Source organism: Scyliorhinus canicula, chromosome 19 (genome assembly GCF_902713615.1).
Source record: "Scyliorhinus canicula chromosome 19, sScyCan1.1, whole genome shotgun sequence".
NCBI lineage: Eukaryota > Metazoa > Chordata > Chondrichthyes > Carcharhiniformes > Scyliorhinidae > Scyliorhinus > Scyliorhinus canicula.
In genome coordinates this window covers 69,847,686-69,863,126 of record NC_052164.1, presented here as the reverse complement: position 1 = coordinate 69,863,126, position 15,441 = coordinate 69,847,686, and the positions used below count along the sequence as shown (strand labels likewise).

The 15,441-nt window shown below is 46.6% G+C and overlaps 1 protein-coding gene across 2 annotated transcripts in view; it reads right to left on the bottom strand.

Annotated features, from left to right (window-relative positions):
* The window catches only part of robo4 (roundabout, axon guidance receptor, homolog 4 (Drosophila)), a 177,077-nt gene that overhangs the window by 7,970 nt on the left and 153,666 nt on the right, over nucleotides 1–15,441 (bottom strand). For both annotated transcript variants that reach the window (XM_038779102.1, XM_038779103.1), the window contains 2 exons: nucleotides 10,715–10,942; nucleotides 8,440–8,846 (listed from right to left, as the gene is read on the bottom strand). In XM_038779102.1, coding sequence (XP_038635030.1) covers nucleotides 8,440–8,846; nucleotides 10,715–10,942 — 635 coding nt within the window. The remainder of the gene's footprint in view (nucleotides 1–8,439; nucleotides 8,847–10,714; nucleotides 10,943–15,441) is intronic.

The following is a 15,441-nucleotide window of genomic DNA, read 5'->3' as shown; positions in this document are numbered from 1 at the left end:
AGGGATTTTCAAAGCAGAATCCAACGGTTCACTATCAACAATGTAGTGTATTCATCCAAGCACTAGAGGGAGTATGCAGAGGGATCAAAGGCTATGTTGATCTCTAATCATTTTCTACAAAACAAAAACTCTTCCCGAGCAGGGCCTAAAATTCCACTGAGGTTCACCCGGTGTCTGGACATAGCTCCAGCTGGAATCCAGCCCAATCCAGAATGACACACGATGAACACACAGGAGTGGGGGGGGGGGGGGGGGGGGGCAACACACGCAGAACACATGGGATGAGTACCATCACACGCAGAACATGCAGTAGGGAGAGTGTCACAGGCAGAACGTGGGATGGGGGGCAACACAGGCGGAACACGTGGGATGAGCAGTATCACACGCAGAACATGCACTAGGGGGAATGTCACAGGCAGAGCACACCAAACACATGGGGCAGGTAATGCTACATGCAAAATACGTGGGATGGGGAACATGAAACGCAGAACATACAGGATGGAGACCATCACATACAGAACACGCAGATGGGGAATGCCATTCACAGAACACATGGGATGGGGAGCATCAAACGCGGAACATGCAAAATGAAATGAAAATCGCTTACTGTCACAAGTAGGCTTCAAATGAAGTTACTGTGAAAAGCCCCTAGTTGCCACTTTCCAGTGCATGTTCGGGGAGGCTGGTACTGGAATTGAACCGTGCTGCTGGCCTGCCTTGGTCTGCTTTCAAAGCCAGTGATTTAGCCCTGTGCTAAACTAGCCCCTTGGAGATCATCACATGCAAAACATGGGCAACACGGTAGCACAGTGGTTAGAACTGTTGCTTCACAGCGCCAGGGACTTGGGTTTGATTCCCAGCTTGGGTCACTGTCTGTGCGTATCTGCACATTCTCCTCGTGTCTGTGTGGGTTTCCTCCGGGTGCTCCAGTTTCCTCCCACAAGTTCAAAAGATGTGCTGTTAGGTGAATTGGACATTCTGAATTCGCCCTCAGTGTACCTGAACAGGTCCCAGATTGTGACATCTCACAGTAACTTCATTGCAGTGTTAATGTAAGCCTACTTGTGACAATAATAAAGATTATTAGAAACACGCAGGATGGGGAGCATCACATGGAGAACACGTGGGATGGTGAACATCACATGCAAAACACATAGGATGGGAAGCCATGCAGAACCCATGAGATGGAGAGCATTACATGCAGAACACGCAGGAGGGGGAACGTCACACACAGAACATACAAGACAGCGAGCATCACATGCAGAACATGAGAGATAGTGTCACACATCGAACATGTGGCATTGAGACCATCACATGCAGACAAGTAGATGGAGAACGACACATGCCAAACATCGTGGGTTGGGGAGTGCACACATAGAACACACGAGATGGAAAGTGTCACACATTGAACACTCAGGAGAGGGAGTGTCACATGCTAAATACGTGAGAAGGAGAATGCCTCACATCAAGCACGTGGGATGGGGAACATCACATGCAGAAATTTGGGATGAAAAGTGTCACATGCAGAACACATGGGATGGGGAGTACCACATGCAGAACATGCTGGATGGGGAGCATCACACAGAACACACGGGATGGGGAGCACCACATGCAGAACATGCTGGATGGGGAGCATCACAGAGCACACGGGATGGGGAACGTCACACAGAACACACGGGATGCATGCAATTCATGCAGGATGAGTTGCATCATGCAAAACAGGCAGGATGGGGAGCATCATACACAGAACATACTGGTTGGGGAACATAACACGCTGAACACACAAGTTGGACTATTTGACATTAAAGATAAAGATTGAGGGAGATTGGAGAGATGGATGAAATATTATTCCGCAGGAGAGCCACTTATATTGGAATAAACTTTTAAAATATCTCATGACACACAATAGCCCCATGTTGCAAAATAGGTAAACATTGTGTCACTTTTATTGATCAAAAAGATCTCTTCAAACACCTCCCACATTTTGACAGACATATATAGGATTGTGCCCTGGCTACAATGTTTTAAAGACAGGACAATACCCAGCTGAATCTATAATCTTTCATCGCCTGGCCTCAGGCTGAACATTCTGGGAGTCCGGAGCACTTTCTGCCTCACCAGGAGTCTCAGGTACATACTCTCACCTCAGACACCAGAAACTCCATGAGTAGAAAGTGTTAGAATTGATCATTAAAGACATAGCTGAGCACTTAGACAAGTTCAAGGTAATTGGGAAGTGTCAACATGGCTTTATGAAAGGGAAGTCACGTTTCACCAATTTACTAGAGCTCTTTGAAGGTGTAACGTGTGCTGTGGAAAGAGGGGAGCCTGTAGATGTAGTGTACATGAAAGCATTTGATAAGGTGTCACATCAAGGGGTATTACTGAAAACAAAAGTTCATGGTGTAGGAGGCAACAGATTAGCCTGGATTGAAGATTGCCTGGCTGCCAGAAAACTGAGAGTATGCAAAAATGGGTCTTTGATTGGCAGGATGCGACGAGTAGAGTCCTGCCGGGGTCTGTGCTGGGGCCTCAACCTTTTATAATTTACATCAATGATTTAGATATGGGGAGCGGAGGTGTGGTAGCTACATTTACAGACGACATAAAGATAGGTAGGAAAGTATGTTGTGAAGAAGGCATACGGAGTTTGCAAATAGAAAAAGATAGGTTGGGCAAAAATTTGGCAGATGGATATAATGTGGGAAAATGTGAACTTGTTGACTTTGGCAGGAAGCAGAGTATTATTTAAATGGAATGTGACTACAGAATGCAGGGTTACAGAGGGATTTATGTGTTCTCGGGCATGTGTCACAAAACAGCAAGTAAACATGCAGACTAATGGAATACTACCATTTATTATGAGAGGAATTGAACATAAAAGCAAGGATACAGTTACACAGGGCACTGGTGAGATCGCATCTCGAATACTGTGTGCAGCTTTGACCTCCTTCTTTATTGAATAATGATGTAAATTCGTTGGAGGGGGTTTAGAGCAGGTTTACTAGATTGAGGCCTGAACTGAGCGGGTTGTCTTATGAGAACAGGATGGAAAGGCTAGGCTTGTTTTCACTGGAGTTTAGAAGAGTGATGGATGACTTGATTGAAATATGGAAGATCCTGAATGGTATTGACAATGTAGGTGCGGAGAGGATGTTCATTCTTGTGGATGAGTCCAGAACTAGGGGGCACAAATTTAAAATGAAGGGGCGTCCTTATAAGACGAGATGAGGAGAAGTTTTTTTCTCTCAAAGGGTTGTGCAACTTTGCAACTCTCTGTGTCAGAAGGCAATGGAGGCAGGATCAATGAATATTTTGAAGGTGGAAGTAAATAGATTCTTGTTAGATAAAGGAATCAAAGGTTATCGGGGGTAGATGGGAATGTAAAACTCAATGCAAACAGATTTTATTTAATTTCAGAGCTGGAATGAGGACTGCATGGCCTACTTCTGCTCCTATTTTATATGATTGTATGTTATAACTACCAGTGGGCAATAAAAACAGAAAACGTTCTGATGAAGGGTCAACATCCACCTAATTTTATTTCTCACCACAGATGCTGCATACCTGCAAAATATTTCCCATATTTTCACTTTTTATCTCTGATTTCCAGCATCAGCAGTATTTTGCTTTTATGAAATAGGTGATGTTGAGAATGTGGAAGGATTTGATCTCCTGCTATGGAGTTAGAAGCTTAGCTGCAAATTGAGGAGGACACTTGGGTAGCAAATGGCTTCGTTCAGCCTGAGACTTTTTATTCATTCAGGGGATGTGGGCATCGATGGCCTTTCACAACAATCGGGCATCTCAAAGCACTTTATAGTCAATGAAATACATTTGAAGTATAGTCACTGTTATAACATAGAAAACATGGCAGCCAATCTTCACTAAGTAACCTGTACTAACGAACAGCAATGTGATAATAACCTATTCTTTGTGATGTTGATTGAGGAATAAATGTTGGCCAAGACACCAGGGATAACTCTTCTGCTCTTTTTTTTAAAATAATGTCATTTGATCCAGCTGAGAGGGCAGACAGGGCCTCAGTTGAAGGCCTCAACTGATAGAGGCCCTGTCTGACAATGAAATACACCTGTTTGGCAATGCAATACTCCCTCAGCATTGCACTGAAGTGTCAGCTTAGATCAGGGGTGGGCAAACTACGGCCGCGGGCCGCATGCGGCCCGCCAAAGGTATTTCTGCGGCCCACCAAGTCATTTAAAAAAAAAAAAAAAATTTTTTTTTTAAAAAATTTTTTTATTTTAAAAAAAAATCGTTGTGCTCAAATTCTGGAGTAAGACTTGAACCCACATCCTTCTGGCTCAGAGGCGAGAGTGCTACGAATGAAGAGGTCCAGGCTTTTGACATAACTAGCATCCTGAGAGCAAAATGAAGTTAGAAGCAAGGTGGAGCATGGTGGCACAGTGGTTAGCACTGCTGCCTCACAGCGCCAGGGACCCGGGTTCAATTCTGGCCTTGGGTGACAATGTGGAGTCTGCATGTTCTCCCAGTGTCTGCGTGGGCTTCCTCCAGGTGCTCTGGTTTCCTCCCACAGCCCAAAGATGTGCAGGGTAGGTGGATTGGCCATGCTAAATTGCCCCTTAGTATTCAAAGATGTGCAGGTTAGGTGGAGTTATGGGGATGGGATGGGGGATCGGGCCTAGGTTGGGTGCTCTTTCGGAGGGTCGGTGCCTCCTTCTCTGTAGGGATTCTATGATTTTTGGCAGGCATGCCTTAAGGTGACCTCAACTTCTACCATGTTCAACTCTTCCAGAACATCCAGCTGAACAGGTAGACCAGGCTTCTCATCTGAAGAATGGCCACTTCATTTCCAACCCATCAATGGTATTGCACTGGAGCAGTGATGGACAACCTAGGCTAGTGGGTGGGCCGCATGACTGACCCGCCTTTATCTCAGAGATAACTGTCTAATCCAGAGGTGGGTGTGCTCGCATCTGAGCCTGTTTTTTCCGCAGAAGGACTTTGGTCCCAATTATCTGAGCTCGACTGAACTGAGACACACAGGCAAAACGTACAACACTGCACAGCTTCTAGAAGCTTCTGCAAATGAGATTACCAGGATTATGGATGGCTAGTTCACATTGGTTCAATGGCATAACACTTACATCACTGAGTCGCCCCCAGAGACTTGTACACATTGTCTAGACTGACACTCACGGTGCAGGGACTGCTGCAGAGTTGGAGGCTGGTGAGACACTAAATTCAGGCCCTCTCGTGTAGATGTTTAAAAGAAACCTCATCACATTATTCAGTAAAGAGCAGGGACATTTTGCAACCAGCCTGGTCAACATTTACCCTTCAACCAACATGGCGAAAACAGACGATCTGGTCACTTGCTTGTTGCTGTTTGTGGGGGTGTGCTGTGCTCCATTTACCGCCACAGTTCCTACAATGACTGCAGTTCAAAGGGATTTAATTGACTGTTGAAGCGTTTTGGATATAGTGGATGGCGTTATATAAATGCAAGTTTTGTTCATCTGTCCTGCTCAAAATAATTTATGGCACAGTCCGGAAACAAAAGAGTTTCTGTGTCAGAGAGACAGATTTATGGCAAAGTAGTACACCCAGACCTGTCTCCTTTTCCGAGACACTGATTCAATCATGAGGATTTGATGTTTACTGCCTAGCAAGACACCGGTTTATTAAATTGCCTCAAAGTAGGGTACTAAAACTCGCTCGTGATTGTTTGTGTACTGATTCAAATCACAGTGGGGCTATTGATAGCAACATCAAAATGCTTGGATTATTCAGAGCCATTGCTAGCAGAGGTGGGAAAGTAGGAATAACAGCACCAACAGAGCATCACGGCATTGTACTTCCAGCTCGATTGGGAATAGACTTTTTGTCAGACCCTGTGGTTAATGCAAAAGGAACCTCGACCAAAAATAGCGTTGATCGCACAAGATTTATTGTGATTATTTCCACCTGCTTTATCATCCAGGACTAACCGCAGACCAGCGGCCCCTATCTGCATGTTTATTTACAAGTGCACAGTGTCGGTATAAATCGCGTTGAACAAAAAGCCCACACTTCTAGCCTCTGTGCTACATCTGACCTGCCTGATGGGATGGGGGAGGGCAGTTTTATTCCTTACCGAACCTGCCCTGGGAGTGTTTGATTGGTACAGTGCGGAGGGAGCTTTACTCAGGGCCTGACCCGTTCTTCCGTACGTGCCCTGAATGATATGAACAGTGTCGAGCAATCTTTATGGGCTGGATTCTCCCACCCCGCCCGGAGCAAGAACACCACGGGCGGGCCGCGTACAATGGAGAACTCCATTGACCTCAGGTGGGATTCTCCGGTTGTCGGATGAACGCAGCTGGAGAATCCCACCCAATATCTAACCAGTGCTGTGCGGTGGACAATTCTGCCCTAATCAGCACTGAGGGCAGGTGGGAGGTGGTTCCTGGTTACGGCGGGTAGCCAGACAACTGGCAAGGTGGTGCAATGAGATGGTCACTGAGCTGGGTGCTCTGGTCTACCTGGAACAATTAATTTAGGGGCAATAGTGACATAAATGTTAACGTCCCTGGTCTTGTGATCCAGTGGTGGTGACTAGTCACTGATTGTCGTAAGGACCCATTCGGTTCACTAATGTCCAGTGGGGAAGGAAATCTGCCACTGTTACCCAGCCTGGCCTGCATGAGACTTCAGAGCCACAGCAATCTGGTTGATAACTGCCCTCTGAAATGTTCAGTTCGAGGGCGATTAGAAACAGACAACAAATGCTGGCTTTGCCAATGCTCCCATGAATCAAAATGCCTCAAGGACTCTTAGAAAGGGCTATTATTAAGGGAAATCCTACAGTGCCAGCTCCTGTATTTGGGATTGTTCCTTGTTTTCTGGAAATTGCTTTGCCAACTTTAGCGGAATCAAGAATTGTAAGCCTCTGATCGCGAAGAGTAACTGGAAAGTTCAGGCACTGCAGCAAACAAAGATCAAACCAGAAGAAAGCTCAGCATTAGGGCTACAACTCTTCTTTGATACACGTTTACTCTTCCAAAGGGAATGGAATAGGTCCTTGAAAAGGAAAACATTTGCAGGGCTTTGAGCAAAGAACAGTGTGAGTGGAACTAATTGGATATGTCTTTCAAAGAGCTGGCACACTCACAACTGGCTAAATGGCCGCTTCATGTGCGTTTCAAATCTGCATCCGGATTTTACACAATAATGTTGCACATCCATCCATACCTCGTTGGGGAAGTGACAAGTGGACTTTGGCTAACTCCATGATACAGTGCAGTTCAACTTCCAAAAGACTTTCAACAAAGTTCCACAGGAAAGACTGTCAATGAATCTCAAAGCTCAGAGATTCATGGCAAAACATGGGAATTGATTTACAAGAATGGTTGCAGGGATGAGAAACTTTATGAAGATAGATTGGGGAGGTTGGAACCATTCTTCTTGGAGAGAAGAAGGCTAAAGAGGAGGTTTTATAGAGGTGTTCAATATCATGAGGGGGTTGGACTGAGCAGATAGGGAAATAAATAATCCCGTCCGTAATAGGATCAAGAACGAGAGGGCAGAGATTTAAAGTGATTTTTGAAAGAATCAAATGTGATGCGAGGGAAAATGTTTTCACACAGTGAGAGGTTCGGGACTGGAATGCACGGCCTGGTAGTTTGGTGGAGCCAGGTTCAAGTAAGGCATTAGATAATGACTTAAATAGAAACAATTTGCAAGGGTACAGGAAAAAGGCAGGAATATAGCACTAAATATGATGCTCATGTGGAGAGCCAACGCAGACACGATGGATCGAATGGCCTCCTTTCGTACTGTAACAGTTCTGTAATTCTGTGATGGAGCAACTGGTTGAAGGGCAGGAAAGAATGAGTCCCATTTAGGGGGGTTCCATTAAAGCAGAAAGTGGTAACAAGTGGAGAGCATTGGTTTTATTTTCCAGGGTCACCGCTGATTCCACTGGCAGGAGGGTCACCGACCAGAGGACACAGAGTTAAGATAATCGACAAAAGAGCTGGAAGGGAGATGAGAATTGTATTTTTTTGAACACGAGTTGTTTTCATCGGGAATTCATGGACTGTAAGGGTGGTGAAAGCAGATTGAATAGTAACTTCTGGGAAGTGTATTAGATTCAAAAATAGGATGAATCTGCACGGTTTGGGGAAAGAGCAGGGATTGGGACTAATTATCACCTCTTTCAAAGGATCAGCACAGACTCACAGCAGCTGAATTCCCTCCTTCTGTATTGTATGAGCCTAAACTCGATAATGAGGCATGAAGCAACAACCTTCTGAGTAAGGGGCAAAACAGCTATGCACATCGCCACGGCTGACCCGCATCCATTTGCCCTCGTCCCTAGTCCATTTGCCTCCATAATGGCTGAGCCGTGAGTCTAAGATGAAACTGGAATTCTTATTCCGCTGCCCCGTTCTGTTCTGTCATCATGTTGAGATTTACCTGAGTAAGCAGTCTCCATCTCTGTGTGTTTCAGACTGAAACAGAAACTGTCAACTGCTACAGCGAGGGCCTGGGCAAAGTTGGCGTCCATGAGGAAGGAGCCATCAGAGGAGCTGACCATGCTGCAGCGGGCACTGGTGAAATTGTCCTCGGATACCGAGCCCCAGCCGTTGGCCAACGACCCAGCGAGGGAGCTCTCGCACTCGCTGAGGCTGGAGGTAGGGGTGTGGCAGAGTCTGTGGAAGAACCTGTGAGAGTTCATACGGGCCACCTCCACGTCCAGGTCATCGTCCTCATCGTCATAGTCCGCAGTGTCCGTTTCCAGGTCAGAAGGCCCGCAGATGTACCCGTACGTATGGGGAGGCGAGAAAGGCCTTTGAAACGAGGCCAAGCTGTCTGTGAAGTGCCTGTAAAGAAAAATAGTAAATTCCCATCAGTATGAGCTTTAAATGCAAACAACAATTTGCAATAATAGTGAGTTTAACACACTAAAATACTCTAAGGTGTCTCACAGCAAAGTTATCATCAGAATTCTACACTGAACCAGGTGACCAAAAGCTTAGACAAAGAGCTAATTTTTAACAAGAAGGAAAAGAGGGAGATGAAGAGGTTTAGGGAGGGAATTCCAGATTTAGGACCGATCCGGTTGAAGGGAGCAAAGAACTGGCTGGTTATTCCCCTCCGTGGACCAGACTGTGACATAGGAACAGAAGTAGGCCATTCAGCCCCTCAAGCCCATTCTTCTGATCAATCAGATCATGTTATCAACATCACAATCCAATCTGAAAGAAACAAATTACATTTAAAAAGCACTTTTCATAACTTCAGTAAGTGTTTTCAAGCCAATGAAGTACTCTTGAAGTGTCAACCCAATTGCACTATCAAAATACAGGTGACAATTTGTACACAACAAGGCCCCACAAATAGAAGAGAGCTAATGAACGCAGGTCGTTTAGTGATATTGGTGGAGGGACAAATATTGGCCAGGACTACAGGAAGAACTCCTACGCCCTTGTTCAAGCGTGTGCGCTGAGATACTTTGCACTGCCTGAGGGTGTAGACGGCGTCGGTTTAACGTATTATTTGAAAGAATGCACCTCTGGTAGCACAGCATTCCCTCAGTAAGTGGACTCAGCTGCCTGAACACCATCCAAAAATCAAACCTGCCACATTCCTGGTCTGAATGGCTCAATGTGACACCAGTCAGTGCATTTGCCAACCTCGTTTTATGTACAGTGTCAGTTGTGACTGAGTGGGTAGCACTTTAGCCTCTCAGTCTCCAAGTTGAATTCTCACTCCAAGGCTTGTCCGTCCTATACAGTACCAGTTCAAACTAACCACTGGAAGAAGCGATACTGGATCGTCTTACACTGTTTTGGCGAAATTCTTCCACATGCCTGGCATTGTCCTGGCACTGAAACTCAAACTTCATTTTGTTCAATGATTTGGGAGGAAAATGTCAATTTTTTTGCCAGTGAAAAACCTTGCTGTTTGTGGAAGATTTTGGTGCACAAACTAATGGTTGTATTTCCACAGTGAAGATCAGACTAAAAGTACGTGCGGGCTGTAAATTGCTTTGGGCTGACTTGGATTGAGATTGTGAAAGGTGGTATATAAATATTTTTTGTTGTAAGAAAGAAATTTGAATTCTCAGATTTCACTGTAAATATGGAGGTAGCCAGCTAATTTCAGTAGCCCAAGTGAAGGGAAGTAATCGTCATGTTGTTAGTGACATTATATGGGATATATCGCAAAAAGGAGTTGGCACAAAGGTTAGTCAGGATAGTATTGAATGGCAGAGAAGGCTCAAGGGGTCAAATGATCTACTCTTCCACCTGTTTCTTATGTTTGTGCACAGGATCGAAGTAAGGCATTCGGTCCCATTCATTGCTGCTGGTATTTCTGGTCCATTATGCCTCCTCTGACCCTAATTTACCTCATTCTTCCATTTCACCCTCAGGTGTTAATCTAACTTCCCCTTAAATGCATCAATGATATTCACCTCAATTATTGCACACTCTGAATACTCTTTGGACTTCTGAATTCTTGGCAGCATGTATTCAGAGCAGTCTTATATTCATGATCCTGATGTTTTACTTAACCCAACAACCCGATCTTCTCTATATCTACCATATCAAAACATTTCATTATTTTCAAGACTTCAATTAGGCCCCGTCCCCTGTCCCCTCCACCCCCTCACCCCACCTCAGACTTTTCTTTGTTAGAGATTCTCTAGTGGAAAGGAACAGAGAATTTAAGAAGATCCTCCTCAAACCTTAGGCTACCCTCGTCTGTCAGCTCCAGGTACTGAGCGACTTGCTCTGGCGTGTGGCCATTTTCAGGGTCATCATTTGCTGACAGTGAGAGGGTGGCAGTGGACAGGCGGCTGTAGCAGGTGGCCTGATAAGACATTTCATCATCTTCCAGAGGAGAGCAGCTGTCCACCCTCGTTGTTCCTGGTGTGATCGTGCTCGATTCTGAAAACTTTTTAAGTTTACTGGTCCTGAAACGAAACATAAGCAGAAGTGAGCCTTTTGCTTCCATCTTTCCTGAAGAAAATGGCTGTCTATAGTCCTCACTGTCATAATATACATCCATGTATATAATGGAGTGCAGGCAGGTAGTGACTGACACACAGGATGACCAGTGAGCACACAGAACACAGCAGCCAATCACCAGACAGGACACGACCGCTGTAAAGCCAGAGGGCACCAGTTTTCCCGCTCTCTCGGGATCCAGCCTCTGAGACAGTCAGAGTTCATGAGCATCGCCAGTGCAAACACCATGTGGTAGCTGGTAAGTCTGGTCAGGTTAGCCTCAGGTCTCCAGTCAAGTCAGCATAGTGTCAACCCACAGTCAAACATGTAAAATAGTTAGATGTTAAATAAAATCGTGTTGCATCTCATCAAGTGTTGGAAGTCTGTCTCTCGCTACACTGCATCAAACACAGTCCACATAGACCCAGCCTACCCAACACACAACTCATAGGAAGACAGGAACAGCAGAAGTGCTCCCTGAACCGCACCGACTCTACCTCTCTCTCTCTCTCTCTCCTTCAAGCATCTACTTAAAACCAAGATTATTTGACCAACTATCCTAATATTTCCTGATATAGCTTGGTGCCGAATTTGTTTGATAAACGGAGTGCAGTTGAGGAAACCGAGTGCAGACTTGGGAATTTGGTGATGGCGGAATGTTCATTTCCTTTTTCTATTTTTCTCACCCTGTATGAATTGGTCCTACTCTACTAGAGGGGAAGGAGCTAGCTGTTTGGTGACTATCTGGTAAGTGGGTAAGTTCTATTCTATCACTAAGGTTTAGTATATACATATTTCTATACATATTTGTGGTAAAGTTAACAACATTTATTTAAAAGGTAACATAAATAAGTAAATATCATTAAATAATAATTGAAAGCATATTAAGGATGGCAGGACAGGTGATGTCTCAAGGCTGCAGCATGTGGGAGCTCCTGGATAACTTTGTGATCCAGGGCAAACACATCTGCAAGAAGTGTTTGTAGCTTGAGGAACTTTGGTTCAGAGTCATTGCGTTGGAGGCTGAGCTGCAGACTCTGCGAGATATCAGGGAGGGGGAACGTTACCTGGATGCTTTACGCCAGGGAGCAGTCACACCATTTAGGATTGGGTCTCCTGATTTGGTCAGTGGTCAGGGGCAGGAGAGTGTGACTGCGAGTGAGGCAAGTAAGGGGAGCCAAAAGGGCAGAATTACCAGAGTGTGAGCCTCTGCAATTATCCAATAGGCATGAGGTTTTCTCAGCTTGTTTGGACAAGAGTGGGGCTGCAAAGTGGATGAAAAAAATGACCCATGGTACTGTGCTGGAGGAAGCCACTCAAGTTGCGGAGAGAGGGGGTAGCAAAACATAACTTAGTGGTAGTAGGGGACGGTGTGGTGAGGGTGATTAACATTTCTCTGCAGCAAAGAGCAAGAGTCTAGACGGCTGTGATGCCTGCCCAGGAGAGGATCCAATTGTCATGGTCCATATAGAGGGTTGATGTAGACTTGATGGGCCGAATGGCCTCCTTCTGCACTGGAGGGATTTTATGATGCTATGGATTCTATGATATAGGTACCAAGATGGAGATGGCGTCCTGTGTGGACACGAGCCTGGAGGCGCTGGTAAGGGTGCCGTTGCCGCTCCCTCCAACGAGGTATACCACGAGCCCGGTGGTGACGGCTACCCTCAAAATCTGGGGGCAATGGAGACGGCATAGGGGAGAGGTGGGGGCTCGATGGAGTCCCCGATACGGGGGAACCACCGGTTTGTTCCAGGGAGCATCGATGGCGGGTTTCTTGGCTGGCACAGGGTAGGTATTAGGAGGTTGAGGGATCTGTTTGTGGATGGGAGGTTTGCGAGCCTGGGTGAGTTAGAGGGGAAGTTTGGGCTCCCCCCGGGGAACATGTTTAGGTACATGCAGGTTAGGGCGTTTGCCAGATGGCGGGTGGAGGGGTTCCCTCTGCTGCCCCCACGTGGGCTACGGGACTGGGTGCTCTCGGGGGTGTGGGTTGGAGGAGGGAGGATTTTGGACGTGTACCACGTAATGCAGGAGGTAGATGAGGCCTCAGTGGAGGAGCTGAAGGGTAAATGGGAAGAGGAGCTGGGTGAGGAGATTGAGGAGAGGACGTGGGCGGATGCCCTGGAAAAAGTGAATTCCTCCTCTTCTTGTGCGAGGCTTAGCCTCATACAGTTCAAGGTGCTACATCGGGCTCACATGACTGGGACGAGGATGAGTAGGTTTTTCGGGGACGAAGACAGGTGTGCTAGGTGCTCGGGGAGCCCAGCGAACCATGCCCATATGTTCTGGGCCTGCCCAGCGCTGGGGGAATTTTGGAAGGGGGTAGCTAGGATGGTGTCGAAGGTGGTAGGATCCAGGGTCAAGCCAGGCTGGGGACTCGCAATTTTTGGGGTTGCAGTGGAGCCGGGAGTGCAGGAGGCGAAAGAGGCCGGTGTTCTGGCCTTTGCGTCCCTAGTAGCCCGGCGGAGGATTTTGCTTCAATGGAAGGATGCGAGGCCCCCAAGCGTGGAGGCCTGGGTCAATGATATGGCAGGGTTCATCAAATTGGAGAGGGTGAAATTTGCCCTGAGGGGATCAGTACAGGGGTTTGTGAAAATCTCCATAAAAATTATTTTTAAAAAAAAATATAGGTACCAAGGACATAGGCAGAACTAGGAAAGAGATTCTGCGTAGGGGTATGAGGAGTTAGGCACTAAATTTAAAAGCAGAACCTCAAAAACTTTGATCTCCGGATTATTACCCAAACTCCGTGCAATTTGGCACAGGGTACATAAAATTAGAGAGATGAATATGTGGCTCAAAGTTTGGTGTGGGAGAAATGGACCCTGATTTGTGGGCATTGGCTCCAATAATGGGGAGAGTAGGGGTCGTCCCATTGGGAAGATCAACATCGGAACTATCCTGGGACCACTGTTCTTATGAGCCACATAACAAGGGGAGTAGAGAGGGTTTTAAACTAAATAGTGCGTTAAGGGTTCAAATGTGGAAAGATGTGGTATAAGAACATTACATAAGAACTTGGAGCAGAAGTAGGCCACCTTGGCCCCTCGAGCCTTCTTCGCCATTCAATAAGATCATGGCTGATCTTTTGTGGACTCAGCTCCACTTACCCGCTCACTCACCATAATCTTTTATTTCTTTACTGTTCAAAAATCTATCCACCTTTGCCTTAAAAACATTTAACGAGGTAGCCTCAACTGCTTCACTGGGCAGGGAATTCCACAGATTCATGACCCTTTGGGTGAAGAAGTTCCTCCTCAATTCAGACCTAAATCTGGTCCCCCTGATTTTGAGGCTATGCCCCCAAGTTCCATTTTCACCCGCCAGTAGAAACAACTTATCTGTTTCTATCCTATCTATTCCCTTCATAATTTTTTATGTTTCTATAAAATTCCCACTCATTCTTCTAAATTCTATATCAAAGAGCAGAGACAAGATAAGAGAGGAAAATATATTTATATATATATTGTTTTATTTATTCATTTACAGGATACGGGCGTTGCTGGTTAGGCCAGCATTTATTGCCCATCCCTATTTGCCCTTCAGAAGCACAATGGGAAATGAGGGTCGGAGAATGTTAGAAGGGACAGAGAAAAAAAATCTAAGAATGCACAGAGAATCAAGACTAGACAATACAAAGATAACAAAACAACAAAACAAAAGTTCTGGACGGGATTCTCTGATCCTGAGGCTACTTGGTGACGCCGTCGTAAACACCATCGCGTTTCTCGACAGCTTGAACATGGCCTCAGGAGCAGAAATTCTGACCCCTACAGGGGGCCAGCATGGCACTGGAATGACCCACGCTGCTCCAGCTGCTGATCCTGGCATCAGATTGGCGCCATGGGGTCCGCGCATGCGCTGTGGCACCGGCGCCAACGTGCGCATGCGCTGGCCCCGACGCAACATGGCGTAGGGCTACAGGGGCCGGCGCGGAACAAAAGAGGCCCCCAGCCCGAGAGGCCGATCGGTAGGCCCCGATTGTGGGCCAGGCCACAGCGGAGGCTCACCCCGGGGTTGGACCCCCCTCCCCCCCACCAGGCCCCTCCCATATGCATCCACGCCGAGGTCCCGTTGGGTAAGAGCAGGCGTGGATGGCGCCGGCGGGACTCGGCTTTTTCAGCATGGCCCATCCTGGGCCGAGAATCGGCGGGGGGTGCCCCATAGAGCGACTCCCGACCGGCGACGCGCCGACCGCGCTGTCGCCGTTTCTCCACACTCCGGACAATCGGCGGACCGCCATCAGGGCGGCGTTGCGCGATTAGCCACGGTCCCGGCGATTCTCCGGCCAGACCCCGGGGTGAGAGAATCCCGTCCTCTATATCTGAATGTGCGTAGCATTCATAACAAAGTAAATAAATTGATAGCACATGATGAAGTAAATAAATATGATCAGATCTGATAGCCATTACGGAGACATGGCTGCAGGATGACAAGCATTGGGTCCTGAATATTGAAGGGTATA